General features: G+C 47.2%; 1 protein-coding gene and 1 long non-coding RNA gene across 3 annotated transcripts; both read left to right on the top strand.

The window, feature by feature from the left end:
* The first annotated feature begins 2,127 nt into the window (after window positions 1-2,127).
* LOC115248029 (uncharacterized) lies at window positions 2,128-2,459 on the top strand. Its single transcript, XR_003887056.1, has 2 exons — window positions 2,128-2,275; window positions 2,409-2,459. It is a non-coding gene; the product is annotated as an uncharacterized lncRNA (long non-coding RNA).
* A 1,062-nt stretch (window positions 2,460-3,521) lies between these two features.
* On the top strand, window positions 3,522-14,937 carry LOC101070322 (glutamate decarboxylase 1-like). Of its 2 annotated transcripts, XM_003975853.3 has the most exons (17): window positions 3,523-3,820; window positions 4,554-4,670; window positions 6,200-6,256; window positions 7,186-7,323; window positions 7,779-8,021; window positions 8,680-8,770; window positions 11,350-11,462; window positions 11,566-11,681; window positions 11,860-11,939; window positions 12,014-12,068; window positions 12,141-12,257; window positions 12,328-12,392; window positions 12,476-12,554; window positions 12,627-12,776; window positions 12,860-12,967; window positions 13,053-13,142; window positions 13,233-14,937. In XM_003975853.3, the coding sequence occupies exons 2-17, from the start codon at window positions 4,595-4,597 to the stop codon at window positions 13,404-13,406; spliced, it is 1,752 nt and encodes a 583-aa protein (XP_003975902.1). In that variant the 5' UTR covers window positions 3,523-3,820; window positions 4,554-4,594; the 3' UTR covers window positions 13,407-14,937. The 2 variants fall into 2 exon arrangements, with proteins under 2 accessions (XP_029687283.1, XP_003975902.1); XM_029831423.1 differs by lacking the exon at window positions 6,200-6,256 and having other exon boundaries at window positions 3,522-3,820.
* The last annotated feature ends 707 nt before the right edge of the window (window positions 14,938-15,644 follow it).

The following is a 15,644-nucleotide window of genomic DNA, read 5'->3' as shown; positions in this document are numbered from 1 at the left end:
TCTCCAGCTGTTTTAATTATTTTGCTGGAAAATGTACTCATTAGTTGACACTGTGAAGTATATTTTGAAAATGTTAATGGGGTGAAAATAAAGCTAATGGAATGGAAAAATCAGGGAGAATGACAGAGAGACAAATGGAATTCCGGTCCGTTTGTCTTTCAGAAGCTACGCGTGGCAGCTAGTTCATTAGATCTTTGTCTCCGTGGTTTGGTGACGAGCAGTTACGTCACACGAGTTAATTAGCCTTACTTGGCCCTCACTCTGGAAAAGTAGAATTTTGGCCAACAACTAAATCGATAATGGATAAATCTCTCTCTCTCTCTCTTACCATGTTACACGCACGCACACACACACACACACACACACACACACATACACGCACACACACGCACGCACCACCATAATGGAGCAATTATCCTCTCCAGTTCCGATCTGCACCTCTGATTGTAATTTGCATTTATTATTAGCCTTCAGCCTGCCAGAGGCTGCGAGGCACAGGGATGGTCGTGCATGGCGGCACACGGACAGACGTGCAATGATGATCCACGCACCCGAGGACGCGATAACATCAGCGCGACATATTGTACACACGCACGCGCACGCGTGGGGCCTGCGAGCGCCGCGCGTGCATATTCTTGCATGACAGATGAAGTCGTTTGAATTTGATTCGTTTTGCTAACACTGATTCCTGTTAATGACGCTCCGACGGGTAAAGTGTGTTCTGCAGCGTCCCATTACAGACGCACGCGCTTCACAATCCATCCTGTGACAAGCGCGCGGCGTGTCCGTGTCCCTCTTCCCCGGTGTGTAAATGCCCCCCCCTCCACCCGGGCCCCCGGGCTCATCATATGGAAATTTGCGAGTTGCAGAGTCTCTCAAGGCGCGTCGAGGACACACAACCCACCGTGGCGCTAATAGACACGCACGCAGGTGCTCGCACAGACGCGCGCGCGGAGAGGGTGTGCGGGGGAGCACTGAGCTGTGAAATGATTCTGTTATCATGTGGCCTGGATGGAATATATTTTCCCATCAACCTTCTCTGGCTGGTGTGTCTCATGGACTCTGTGGATCTGTGCGCGGGTGTGGGTGCGTGCACGCGCGTGTAGTTCTCTCTAAACAGCAAGGTGACGGTTTCGGTGCCTTTTTGTGTGGCTTACATTTCACCTTGGTGGCGCTGAAATACTATAAATTCGCACTTGATCTGATTGGATATTAACGAACTGTTGACAGCTGACGTTGACAGACGCAACACCCACATTCGGAGGTGCCCCCGGTTCAGTGGAGAGCCCGGTTGCATGAAACCTTGCCCCCCCCAGGGTGAGCTCACTGCACAGCCTAATTGACGTGAACCTGGCCCCTATCACCTCACTTTTCTCTGCACGGTGCTTCATACTCTGCCAGCTGCTAAACCAGCTTGTCAGTCATGTGCTAATTTGGGGAGCCTCATTCCTGCACCTGACTGTTGATACTGTATCCTCTTTTGGATGGAATAAAACATAAAACCTCAGAGTCGGGTGCAGGGGGAGGAGATCCGACCCCATTGCCGACACAAAGTAACGCCGTGCTTAAGCATCGGCTCTATGGATTCAACACTAAAGGCAGCTCTTGTGATGAATGCGCAGCTAATGTAGCAGTTACAGCCATTTATTGGATGAATTATGGCTGACACGGTGGGTGAACACGGAGAGCTTGGCTTTGTTCGAGAAGGTCCTGCAAAGGGGGGGAACTCTCATTTCCGAGCTCTGGGAAATTCTTGGACATCCGGTGGCTGGTTTCATAAACGACTCATAAACGAATTGATCACAAGATGATGTCGACTGTCGCTCCTTCTCCCCTCGGTTGGTGGAAAAGACGACCAAGACGAGCAGGCTGAAAGTTGCCTCCTGTTCTAGTACACAGGCAGATAAACATAGCCTTCCTGTTAGCTCTTCATCACCCCAATGCGATCTTATATTTTATTATTCCCAAATCCAGATAGTTGTGAATCCGTTTTTTTTTTTTTTTTAAATCAGACAAATTAATTAAAATGTGCGAGGCAGACACTAGTTTCTACGTCACTGGACAAATTTCCTACTCGCTTGTGAAGGCACCATTGGATTAACGTTTGCCCGTTGCTATGGCAACGGCGATCGTCATTCCCTTGTTGCGTCACACCAAATTTGGTTCTCTAACTTTTAATTACAGGGAATAACGTGATTATTTAATTTCTTGGCGTATAAAGACATAGAGTAAGAAGACCGATGTGAAGCTGTTTCCGACTCGAGTCCGATAAAAGGTGCGTAGCGATTAGCTCTTGGCTCATCAAACCCAGCTGATGAATTAGCTCATTAGCTTCATGCTAATTCACTAGCCGGCCTGCTAATAGAGAATTCAACTGGATTTATGTTTTTATGTTTTTATCTTCTTAGCTCAGAGGCTTCTTCGCGTCTGAATCAACTTTTTTTAACCACTATTTCACCCAAAAAAAACAAAACATTTTTTCACGCAAATACAGTTTGTTTCACAATCTTTACACGCTTCTCCGCCATGGTCTGACAGAGGAAAAACAAGCTGTGCACCATCTTCTGGAACAACCTCCAACAACCACAAATTGACAGAAATTAAGAAGTTGCTTATGCAAAAGTTTGACAGTTCTTGCTCCAAAAACTGACAAATTCAGCTCTCATGGAAGACATCTCTCAAAGGATTTTTCCCCTCAAGTCAGCCTCACTATTCGCTGCCCAAAACCCAGTTTTTCCTGATTAAATCCCAAAACAGAGGGAAAAGGAGGATGACTCTGGAATCCCCTGAAAGGTCGAGGTGCTCCATTCCATTGTGCTCTTGATGATGAGCAGGAGGATAAAGGAGAGGAACAGCCACAGGGGGGTTGGCTCCCTCCTTGTATTTACTTCTAAATGTTCTGCATCCGTCTAAAGAACACGCGAACAATAAATCTGCGCTTTTAAAAGCAAACTCCCAGACAAATTATTGCTCCATGATGTTAAAATGCTGATGACGAGCGGTGGAGACCCTGTCGTACCTCCTGGGTTCAGGACGCTTCACAGACCCACAGCGATAATTCTCTTGTGAAGCCATCAGCCTCTATAGAGTGAATTATTATCACGGCCAGCGCTTATCTTTATTAGCCATATCTGTGCACGAGCAGCGTGGCAGCCGTCTGATAATTTGCTGTGATTGATGGGACATAATAGCTGGTCTCCGGCCAGTCAGTGGACCGGGGAGCAGGTCTGATGAAGGCGGCGGGGACGCTTGTTGTCCATATCAAGGTTACACAAAGCCGTGGGGTCAAAAACGATGATGATGGTGAAGGTGAACATCACAGCAGCTGCGTGTTTACTAATGCTTCTTTTATTGGCTTCATCTAAATCCCTGTTTGACGTCTTCAGTTCAAGGTCAATAACCAGAATCCATCCATCCACGCGCCCACCCACCCACACCTGAAGGCGCGCACGCGGGGGGGGGGCTGCGCACGTCACTGGTGTTTTTCCTTCTGCTGGTTTAGCCTTCTTAATGTGGATCTGGCTGTCAGGCGCAATCGGGGAGGCTTCATTAGTCGTGAGAGGGAGGAAAGACTGTGACTCATGCCTGCGTGAAGAGACCAATGGGCAGCCGCAGCCTCACGTATAAATAACGGATAAAAAAAATCATCTTGAGGGAGGAAGGGTCACTTGGCGCGCCGCTCTGTGGGATTTTTACACTGCGCTCTGCTGGCATTCCTTCATCGATGCCACTGGAGTATTCCTCTGCTTGACTTTGGGGGCTAATTGTGACATCCGGCTGTAGTTTCCCTGGGTTCGACAACCTGTGCGCTCCTGAGCCGGTAAGACGCCTCCGCCTTTCCAGACCAGCCGCGTCCGTCATGGTCTGGCAGTTTCGGCAGACTCGCCGATCCTGGTGCCGGGATTCTTTGGAATTCGCCGTATTTGCATGATGAATTCATTGTTTCTGCCTGTAGTTTTCGGTGGCGTTCAACGACGTTACTCTGGGAAAAGGCTGTGCAGCGCAGCTTAATTGAAACGTCGATTAACGAGGCGACAGGTGAAAGAAGGGTTATTTCTGTGGCCGTTTGTGGCGTTTTAAAAATCAGATTTACTTGAATAAATCGGCCCATCTCAAATAAGCCAGATCCAGTTCTTATTTATTCTCATATTAGACTAATGCGCTGCTGTCTCTGGTCGGATTTTTTGGAAATGACGCGCAAATTTCGATAAATCGGCGCTTTTCTGTCATTATTTTTTTTTACCGATGGTGTGTTACAAATTTGTTACACCCACTTAAATTGTGTCAGCTTTTTCTTAGGCCTGAGAATAATTGACTTTATCATTAAATTGATCTTCTAAATAAATAAAGGTCGTGTTGGCATTGCCTTGTCCTGACGTGCGTGTGCCTCATGCACAATTGTCTCCAAATTGCACGTTTGGAGCCATAAAGCACACGCCGATCCTTGGGGGGTAAATCCTCCTGTGTAGGCCACGAAATCTTAAAGAAATGGCTGTAAACTGACTAAATTGATATTTTTCATGAGCCGCGCTGACGCCCAGTTTTGTTTGCAGCTGAATTATTTCCCAGACAGAGATCCATTCCCGGAGGACTGATGGCCACCTCTGAGCCCAGAGCCACCGACGCGGAGCAGGACCCCAACTCCGACACTTTAAGACCTCCGTCCTCAAGTAGGTCCTCCCAGTCCTCTCTCTTTATAAGCCTTTACGTCCCCGTGGGGAAATTCCCGTTAAAGTCGTCCTGTGTTTGCAGAAACGGCTCAAAGTCTTTCAGTGCCTTGCCCAAAGACACTTAGGCACAGAGATCTGGTACCAACCCCGAGCGCAGACCCTCTCCCCCACCTCCCCCGCTCCCTTTCCCTCTGTGTCTCCGATAACAGCGCGTCTCGCCGGGGCCATTTGCTGCGAGGGCTCCGTCGTTAATCATCCCGGTTAAAAACAGAGCCATCACAGCTGCCTGTCGGCGCGCACCGCCGCTGGAGCCGCCACGAATGACGGCAATCCAGGAGCATTTGTTTCTCTTTAAAAACAAACCAACCAACAAACAAAGAAGCCTCCGTTAGGATACACGCTCATATTTCAAACTTCAACAATTTAAATCTATTTTGCGTTTATTCTGGGCTTTAATATTTTTCATTTATCACGGCCTGTGCTGAGGCCCCTTCCACTGCAGATGCGTTTTACTGCTCTTGGTCAAATATTTTGCTCTCTCTGTATATGTCCCAGAGCTATACATTAACCTGTAGGTTAATTGAGGATTTGAATATTTGCAGCAAAGTCGACCTCATTCTTGTGAGCGACCCTCCACGAGGCGCAACAAATAATTACGCTTTTGTTTTGCATCCGAATGTAAATGCGAGCCGATTTATTTAGATTTTAAAGGTTTTCTTTTCTATGTATTAAGAAATGAAATGTTTATTTACTCCGGACAAAGGGAAGATGTTTGTTGGCCTGACATTGTGGCATATTGCTGCTGGATGTTGCCATTATCTCTCCGCTACGCTCCATCTCACGCCTGGCGGCTTGTGTCTGTGCGTGTGTGTCCGCCCGTGCGTGCTTTTGTCAGTGAGTGTGTGTGCTTTGGCCAGACCACTTCGGGCTGTTTTTTGGGCTTTTCTAAGGATGGAAATGAGTAAAATTGCTTATTTTGGTTTGGAGTTTTCATCACGGTGGAGGAGAGGACGCTGCTTTTTTTGGTTTAATCCACTCCGGCTTCTGCTTCATGTGTGCCTTGTTTTAAGCGTGCGTGTGCGTTGCATGACACGCAGCCTACGTTTGAGACGCGCTAGTTTCTGCATCCAGCCGCCGACCACAGACATCACCAGCTCGCTCCAGTCACATTCTGTGTTTCACTCAATTAATTTCTGCCCTCCTCCGTGAGCTCATTTCACGGGCGTTAATTCCAGTCCGCCCCTTGGCTGGGTGCGTGAGTGTGCCGTGCGGGCCACTGTCGGCGCCTATTGATCGAACCTAAATCGGAAATGTGGCGAGGAACATCCTCTTACGCTCAGTTGGCGCCGCGGTAAATAAAACAATATGTGTGCGTAAATACGCAAACAAAGCGGTAAGGGGGGGTTCCAAAAGCCGCACTACGCACCTGGCCAAGCCACACCACGCCTCCTCACGCTCACTTTCTGTCCATCCTCCGCCCATCTACGCTGTCTCCGCAACCTGAAACTCAAACGTTCGTTCTGTTTTAGCTTACGAATACGCGTGGATGCACGGATGCACACGAAAACTGGGAATGAAGATCTGTGGTAAGTAGTTTTGGGCCGCCTTAACGTCTTCGGCATGCAGTTTTCTGTACGTTACACGCCAGGAGGAACACATATTTTGTGTGTTTATGACATTCCAAAGCGAACGAGTCACATAATGTTAAATCTAAATATCATCAAACCGGAAAGGCCTTAAAAATAGGCCAGCAAAGGCGACTGCACCGCGATTGTCAGAGCGTGTTTCCGTCCATTAAAGGTCAGCGGGCATTAGCCTGCAGGTCTGAAGATGACAGCCCCAAACACCCCCCAGAGCGCCCCCTGAGCCCCCATGTCTCCCCCATTTCAGCACCGAGAAGAAACCCTGCAGACAGACGTGCAGGGGTGCCGAAACCAATGAGGATATTTATTTCAAACATTTCCACGCCCTCTGCCTGGCGTCTCCCTGTTAACACACGAGCCAATAAAATTACACAAAATAAATTTTACACAAATAAATACTCGATGTGCACCTTACCGATTTGAATTTGAAAACTGCGTTACTGAATGTGACATTTTTTTTCCAGGCCTTTGTCGCGTGGGAATTTATTCAAAATTTTTCAATTTTAATTTTTAGGTTTTTTGTGCGCGTCAGGGTGTCACCGTGACTATTTACCCCTTTCCTGCAGAATGTAATGGTGGTGTCAGAGGGGGCGTGCACTTTACCACACACGGTGGGTGCCGGTGGAGACTCCCACTCGCGCGTGCGTGCGTGCGTGTGTTGTTTTGTTTGAAGGACGGCATAAGAGCACGTCTGATGGGAAAACTCACTTAGGAGCTGCATGAACAGAGGCCAGTTCCGAAGCCTGAGATCCGCATCGAGGCCCGACAACATCCGCGCGTCCATTCGATCCTCGTCTGCTTTATTTTGGTCCCGCACGCGCCTGTTTTTGTCAGAATGGAGGTTTTTGGTGACAACTCGTGTAACACTTTAGGGTTCCTGCAGAAGAATAACAGCCTGGATGACAAGGGGAGGCTGGCGGGCCAGAAAAACATGCTGGCGTGCAACAACAGCGAGCGGGACGCGCGCTTCCGGCGCACCGAGACCGACTTCTCCAACCTGTTCGCCAGAGGTGAGGACTGCTCGGACAATAAAGAAATACAGAAACAGCGTAAATAGCGCATGAAAATAAACACTTTACGCATTTCAGGGACATTTTTATTGCCTATTTTTAAAGACCAATGTTTATTTTAAAATAAATGCAACAGTAAATGATCGTATTTTTGCCAGAGTGACGCATTAAACTTACACTCATATAAGGTCGCCTCTGAAATTGTTGCATTATTGAGGTTTCTTGTTACGGTTGACAATAACTAAATTGTCTGTACAGGCACAAGTGGAGACATTAACATGCCAAGTGGACATAAAGCTCCACACTAAAATTAATATTATGATGGACACGTTGAGGTTAAATTATGGGGAATCCACAGATGAATGCATACTGAAGAATTATTATTTAGAAGGAAATCCCATTCAGTGAGAACATTGAGTGGTCCCACTAAACTTCCATCCTCCCCCACGTCTCAGACCTGCTGCCAGCCAAAAACGGAGAGGAGCCCACCATCCAGTTTTTACTGGAGATGGTCGACATCCTCACCAACTACATCAAGAAGACTTTCGACCGTTCCACCAAAGTCCTGGATTTCCACCACCCTCATCAGCTCCTGGAGGGCATGGAGGGCTTCAACCTGGAGCTGTCTGACCAGCCTGAGTCCCTGGAGCAGATCCTGGTGGACTGCAGGGACACGCTCAAGTACGGCGTCCGGACAGGTGGGTCAGAGCTCGGATAAACAGGTTTTATTGTTTAAAAAAATTACAGCGTCATATAAATGAAACATTGAAGCGCTCGTACAACTCTGATTTTATCTGTTCCTGGTAATTGATAAACAATATAGTTTTATTATGGAGCTGAATTTTATCCAAGCCGTTAGAAAGGGTGATTTGCCAGCGATTCCAAGGCCTATTACACTGCCGTCTTGATATATGGTCCCCTTGGTAATTCTGTTGACGTCCCCCTTCCTTCCCTTCCTTATTAAATGGAACGTTGCCTGAGGGGATCCTAACACGGGCCAGTCCGGGCTGTTAAAATGACACAAGTCAAACTGTCCCCTGGGTTTACTCCATCAAGCAGGGAACACTGTGTCTACAGTTCAGCCCCATATTTCACCTGGAGACTTCTGCACAGCTCTGGCCCACTCCAGCAGCGCCCCCCCCCTAGTTTAAATGACTAATATACTATGCGAGCCATACAGTGCCTCCAATATAATGCGCTTTTATCCGTAACCGCCTTTAGGCTCCGGGTATGGGAGAACCTTAAAGATTAACTGACTGGAATATAACCTTGTTAGCAATGTAATTATGGAAATACCGATACGCCAGGTCTTTGGCTTCTTATCTGAGACAAACGTATATTCTATTTAATGTTTAGGTCACCCGCGGTTCTTCAACCAGCTGTCTTCTGGCCTGGACATCATCGGCCTGGCTGGAGAGTGGCTAACATCCACAGCTAACACCAACATGTGAGTCACGTCTGTTTTCTGGTGGGAAACACCTCTGTGGGTCACAACGGGACAGCCGGCATTTCCTGGAAAACTGCTCCCGGTCGCTCAGGCGTCTCCACAACTGGTCGCCAGGGAGTGTGAGGACAGTTACGTAAAGTGTTTGCTTTGCCCTGCAGGGGGCGCGTATCGACGGATGGCAGGGCGCCACCCTGCTCTACTGTATGTCCATAGAGGCCTCGGGGGTGGTTAGATTGCATATTGATCCCAGGTCACAGTAACATGGTGGCCCACTCTGATAGAGGGCATGACCCTTTTTCACATCACACACTCACAACATACGTGAGCACACACGCGTGCACACACACATTGTAAATAATGTGCAAAGCCTGAAATATCACACACCTACAGGAGGTACATTTAATAGCTTAATCACAGTATAAAGGTCAATAATGTGCTTGTACGTGTGATTTCTGACTGCGTCTGACTGAGGACTGGTTGTGTGGGCGTCTGTGGTGGTTGTGGAAGAGCATCTTTGAGTTTCTTTGGACGGAAACGCCCTCCTGAGCTGAGCTAACAAGAGTTTAAAATGGCCACAGATGACAGCAGGCAACCAGCAACGCTCTCAATTTCACGGGCTGTTTTGTTCGTCCCAGAACGGCTGCTAAAAAAAGATCAATGTGAGGATAACGATCCAAAAGCGAAAGGAAAGCAGCAATGTTTGCTTCATCTGGCCTCTCATGAACTCCCCCATCATCTCCCGGATGGCTCGGAGACAGCATCCGCACCCATCTCGCACACTTTTGTAATGACACACAAAAAACCACACACCAGCTATTGCTGTCCCAGATTCAGCAGCTAAGGTTTCCAGTCCATTGAGCGGAGGCTCATTCAGGGCTGGTCTTAGCAGATAGGCCAGCTGGGCCCCTCACTGACACACAATGTCCCCCGGCTGCACGAAAAACCCCGTCGCTCCCTGGAAACTGACTGCCGCGGCTCCCTGCGGAGTCTTCATTCCGGCTCTTTTGTCCCTGCGGATGGAGGACAACTCGGTGCTCCTTTGAGAGGCTGAGAGGAGAACGTAGCAGGAGGTCACGGGGTCAGTCTCACGCGCACTCACACGTACATACGCACTCTGAGTCGCGGGCACATTCAGTGCCCTTGATGATGATAATAAGGGCATTTAGGGACTTTCCCTGGAGACAGGCAGGTGTCAGGGGTAATTTTCACCCTGAAAAGACCAATGATTGGCTCTGATTGTGATAATGATCACTATTATTGCCATTAAAGCGTGAAATGACTCACAGAGAGGACATGTTTTAAAAAGAAGCCCTGTTTATCCCCCTTCTCCTCCTCTTAGGCTGCATTTTAAGTTGAAATGAAAGTGATATGCCTTGCTCCTGTCCAACAATGACTATTTTAGACAAGTCTTTTTTGTCTACAACGTTGCCACGGCCTGGTTGGTCGGATTAGAAAATGGTGTTTTCAGTCTAAAATAAAAAGCATCCTCCACCAGACCCAGCCAGGGCAGTAGTTTCTGCCTGTCTTAAAACAGCTTTCATCGCGGTTTTCTTTTGTTTTTTGCTTTTTTGTCCTCATTCTGCGCCGCACGCTCCCCTGCCTCTGCTTCCTCATCGTCTCCTCCTCTCCCTTTGTTGTCCCCTGTCACAGCTCCCTCCACAGCATTGTCCCCCCCCCCCCCCGTCCTTTGTCTCTTTTTTTCCCCCATCACAACGTGCCTCCGTCCTTTAGCTACCCGCTCGTGGAAAAAGCGGGACGATGAGGGGAGTTAATGTTGTTTTTCGATGACAGTGCGGTGGCGGCGATGGTAGCGGAGGAGGGTTGTGTAACTGGCCTCATTAAAAGCAGGGCAAACTGGGACCAGTCCTGAGGGTGTGTGGGAGGTGATGAGATGCCACTTAGCAGAGAGCAGAAGCACAGGTCTCTGCGTAAGCAGCGCCTCTCTGTATGTATCAGGCCAGTAAACCTAATGTCATCTTCCAGAGTTACGTGCTGGGAGCATTATTTGTGTTTTTGAAAACACAATATACCAATTGGTGCCTTCAGCTCCTTCCTGAATTTTGGGGTCATTATGGGCTCTTATCTCCTTGGAACACGCTCTGTCCCTCTTCCACATAGACACTCATTCACGGGCCCCCAGCCATCAAAACGGCCGCATTCAGCCTCGCCGCTGAGAGTGGCAGCAGTGACAGATAGCCATCAGAGCTTTGTGTGCTTTAATTAAACCACTGAGTGATTTTAGAGAGCATTTGAATATGAATATTTGCTGCTGCCAGACTTTTATCAGACACTTTTTAATTAGCACGCTCAGCACAAGCTCCAGTTTGAGATTATTGCCAAGCTAATGAAAAAACTTGCACGTGCGTCTGAGGGAGAGAGAAACTGTTTTGTTAGTGTGTGCAAAATCGGATTTTTCTTTCACGGGTTAATCCTTTTAAGGCAGCAAATTTAACACATTAGGGATTTGTTTGTAGATGATTTATTTCATCATTCTTGGACTCTTTGTGCCTCTGCTCTCCCTCGCTGCAGTAGTTACTGTCGATATCATGTATTCGTCATTTTTGTTGCGCTCTTCTCAGGTTCACCTATGAAATCGCCCCCGTCTTCGTGCTGATGGAACAACTGACTCTGAAGAAAATGAGAGAGATGATTGGTTGGCCCAACGGAGAGGGAGATGGACTCTTCTCACCAGGTGAAACTGAAGGGACCAGTGTGAAAAGCTTAATCGAGTCACTGCAATGACGTCACAGAGGCCTGAGTGCTGTCCAGGGTGCTGATGTGCCTCTCGTCAACAGGGGGCGCTATTTCCAACATGTACAGCGTGATGATTGCGCGTTACAAGTATTTCCCAGAGGTCAAGACCAAGGGCATGTCTGCAGCTCCTCGCCTCGTCCTCTTCACGTCTGAACATGTACGTCTCTCTCTTACACACACTCACACACACACACACACACACACACACACACACACACACACACAAAGCAGTGGTTACACTTTACTGTCTGTAGAGTTTTGGCTGATGAATAAGACCAAAGATAAAGGAAGCAGCAACTGTTTCAACGATAGAGCCACCGTCTGTGTCCCCACAGAGCCACTATTCCATAAAGAAGGCCGGAGCTGCTCTGGGCTTCGGTACTGAGAACGTGATCCTGCTGAGCACAGACGAGAGGTGAAATATTGACGCAGTCAACAAATAGCGTGGCGTTAGTTTGTGTGATAATCTGAGGCACTGTGCTCCTTCAGAGGGAGGGTCATCCCTGCAGACCTGGAGGCCAAAATCATTGACGCCAAGCAAAAAGTGAGTGATGTTTCCTCCCTTTTCTGCCTGCTCATTATTCGCTCGCCCTCTTTCACCACGTTTGTTCTGCAGGGTTACGTGCCCCTCTTTGTGAACGCCACCGCCGGTTCCACGGTCTACGGCGCGTTCGACCCCATCAACGAGATTGCCGACATCTGCGAGAAATACAACCTGTGGCTGCATGTGGATGTGAGTATTTAGAGCAGCAGCAGCACCATCTCTGCCTGGCCCGTCCCTCTAAAAGCACTTTATCTCCTAGGGAGCGTGGGGCGGCGGACTTCTGATGTCCAGGAAGCATCGCCATAAGCTGAACGGCGTGGAAAGGTGAGGACGTGAGAGCAGATGAGTTTCAGAGCATCGTGATATCGTAAAACGTCCTTTATTAAGACACGGATGAAACCTTCCAGGGCCAACTCGGTCACATGGAACCCCCACAAGATGATGGGTGTTCCTCTGCAGTGTTCCGCCATCCTGGTCAGAGAGAAGGTACGCCGGAGCCAAAGGGGGGGGGGCCTTAAAAGCCAGCGTTATTTCATCTCTGTGCTCTGCTGTGTGTAGGGCATCCTGGCAGGCTGTAACTCCATGTGCGCTGGTTACCTCTTCCAACAAGACAAACAGTACGACGTCACCTATGACACCGGCGACAAGGCCATCCAGTGCGGCCGACACGTCGACATCTTTAAGTTCTGGCTCATGTGGAAGGCCAAGGTGAGATGTGGGAGGTATAATGGCCCATCAACAGTAGTTACAGGTTGGTACTTATACAACGGTTGCTCATCTTCTCCCCGCAGGGCACCATCGGGTTTGAGCAGCACATCGACAAGTGTTTGGATCTCTCTCAGTACCTCTATAACAAGATCAAGAACAGGGAGGGATATGAGATGGTGTTTGACGGAGTGGTGAGTCTCTCGCTGGCCGGGGGGAAAATAAATCACATCCCGAATGATTTGTTTGCGTTTTAATTTGGTGGATTGATTTGTGCAGCCTCAGCACACCAACGTCTGTTTCTGGTACATCCCACCCGGCCTGAGAGGCATGCCTGACGGCGATGAGCGGCGGGAAAAACTCCACAGGGTGAGAACCTGTTACTGTTGACCCATTTCACCGGTTTCCATGTTCAACAAAGAATTAGAAGGACCCAGACTCATCATTTCCGTCCACTAGGTGGCACCAAAGATCAAGGCCATGATGATGGAATCAGGGACCACCATGGTGGGCTACCAGCCACAGGCCAATAAGGTCAACTTCTTCCGTATGGTCGTCTCCAACCCGGCAGCCACCCAGTCCGACATCGACTTCCTCATCGACGAGATAGAGAGGATCGGCCACGACCTGTAGGTGCACGTGGTCGGAGTCAGAGCTCGACTGACGATGAGGCGAAACAGCCCCGTGCTGCAGACAGAATAATCCATGAACGGTGGAGCTCTGCCTGGAGCATCCTGACTCTTTCCCCTCGAGACTATTTTAATGCGCGTACAGTAGTTTCTCCTCCAGATTAAAGTTAGAAGAACCAGAAGGTTCCAGGTACTGCATACAAACTCAAAACGTACAGTATGTGTGTGCTCGTGTAATCCTGTGTGTGTTTCTAATCTAGATTATTGTTTCATGTACTTTGTGTTTTAATGTCGGTACGTGTGTGTGTATGCGTGTGTGTGTGTGTTCAGACAGTAAAAATGAAATTAAAAGAGAAAAACACAATCAAAATCAACGATTATACAATTGTTCTGCTTTATCTCACATTTGCTGAATCACTGGTGCTTTCAGGTGCACACGTATATCTAAGCCAGTGTCCGAGTCCCCGCAGCAGCGCGTGAGCGCGCGCACGTGTGCTAGAGAGAAAAATAAGCTTATCTGACCTGACGTAGGTGTTTTTAGATGTCGACCTCCAGCAGCAGGTCCGTAGTCTGTCGTGTTTCCCCCTAAAGATGTTTAAAGTTGGAGATTTCAAATGTCAGACAGCTGAAATAGAACGCTGGCTCGTTGTCTGCACCATGCAATCCCTGTGGCACCCCTAAATGTTTATAATCCTGGTAAAACATGAATATTTGATGCTATAAGAAAATATATATATTGCATTTCCACTGTTCAGATTCAGGTATTTTATTGTAAATGTATCTTTATGTGTATTTCACGATAAGACATTTGTAAATGTAACGAGAGATATTTTAGCCATCTTTATTTAGAGTGACTTTGTCAGCCAAAGAATGGGAATTGATGACGGAGCAATCCATTTTCCTGCATATAAAACTTCTATACATTATAGATGTTTGTAAGATGTGACCTATTGACCCCAGACCGCGATGCAAATTTCTATGGCGTGTTTGTTCCTGTGATTGTCTTTTTTGACCGAATGTTTTGAGATGACTTCGACTGGCCTTCTAATGAGCTACAGAATGAATCTACGTGATCTTTTTATGTGAGAGAAAAGCACAAGGATGTGAGAATGTAATCTCTGTCAGAGACTGGGAAGAAACGACCATTGTATCTCTCTCAATCCAAATTATTTAACGTGATATAAATATATTGTGATACATATTACCTGTATTTTCTGTGTTATGGGGGCTTAATGGAATACAGTATCTGCCATAAAGAGTTCCCATGTGTGTCTTTGCACAATGTTCACCTTTCTTTCTTCCATTGTAAATGGACGTGTACTATGGCAGTATGATATATACAAAGTATTTATGGTAAATAGGGACCATATGTAAATGACACAAATGCATCTTAACGTAATCTGTGTTACCTTGTATGTGTCCAATGAATCCTGTATGTGACCAATTTGTAAGGGAACGTTTCCCGTGCAGGTTTTAGTAGGCACTTTAACAGAATCATCTTAAAAATACCTTTAATAAAGACTATTAAGGAAAAATTACTGTGGATTATTGAAAAATTCAAATATGCACCGCTGTGTCTTTTGCCCGGAATGAAATACCATGACAGCCCTCCATTTCACACACACACACACACACACACACAAACCACGCAGGATGGTCTCTTTGTTTAATCATTTATTCTTTATCTTCATATATCAATTTTTCACTTGCCCTTTTCTTTATCACACCACCATTTCCCTCATTATTCCAAGTGTGTGTCCTCCCATCACCACTTGTCGCACAGATACGTATGATGAAATGAATGATTTGATAGATAAATAAAAGATGCTGAAGGCTTTACCTGATCATAAATGATGTTGCAGTTCTGAGACGTGGGCTAGCAGCGCCCCCTGGTGGCCGCGTTGCATCTGCAATCATTTCAAGGTCAGATTTAGATCATTAAGATGTGGTAGCATCTTTCATTTTTAGTGGAAAACAGCCAAACGTGGATTTTCAGACCTGATGCGACAGTATATGTGCGGTGGAACTCGAATGTAAACTTCAAGGGTTTATCCGGTATGTCCTGCTAAATGTGTGGTATCACAAGAAATATAGAACACTACTAAACTCAGTGTCAGTGAAATTGAGAATAAATATAGACTAGAACGTATAACTGGGTAACAAATAAATCTATGGTGTAAAATATGACATATTTCGTCAAAATTTCATTTAGACGCTAAACGCTAAAAAAACGACAATGACG

Source organism: Takifugu rubripes, chromosome 22 (genome assembly GCF_901000725.2).
Source record: "Takifugu rubripes chromosome 22, fTakRub1.2, whole genome shotgun sequence".
NCBI classification, from domain to species: Eukaryota; Metazoa; Chordata; class Actinopteri; order Tetraodontiformes; family Tetraodontidae; genus Takifugu; species Takifugu rubripes.
Note: the sequence above shows the minus strand (reverse complement) of the source record. Positions and strands in the feature narration are given on the sequence as shown.

What these genes read in the sequence shown, in the direction of transcription:
- LOC101070322 (XM_003975853.3), top strand. Translation starts at nt 4,595, where the DNA reads ATGGCCACCTCTGAGCCCAGAGCCACCGACGCGGAGCAGGACCCCAAC. An exon ending in CTGCTGAGCACAGACGAGAG is followed by an intron (nt 11,940 to 12,013) that starts GTGAAATATTGA and finishes GTGCTCCTTCAG; the next exon opens with AGGGAGGGTCATCCCTGCAG. An exon ending in AGATGGTGTTTGACGGAGTG is followed by an intron (nt 12,968 to 13,052) that starts GTGAGTCTCTCG and finishes TGATTTGTGCAG; the next exon opens with CCTCAGCACACCAACGTCTG.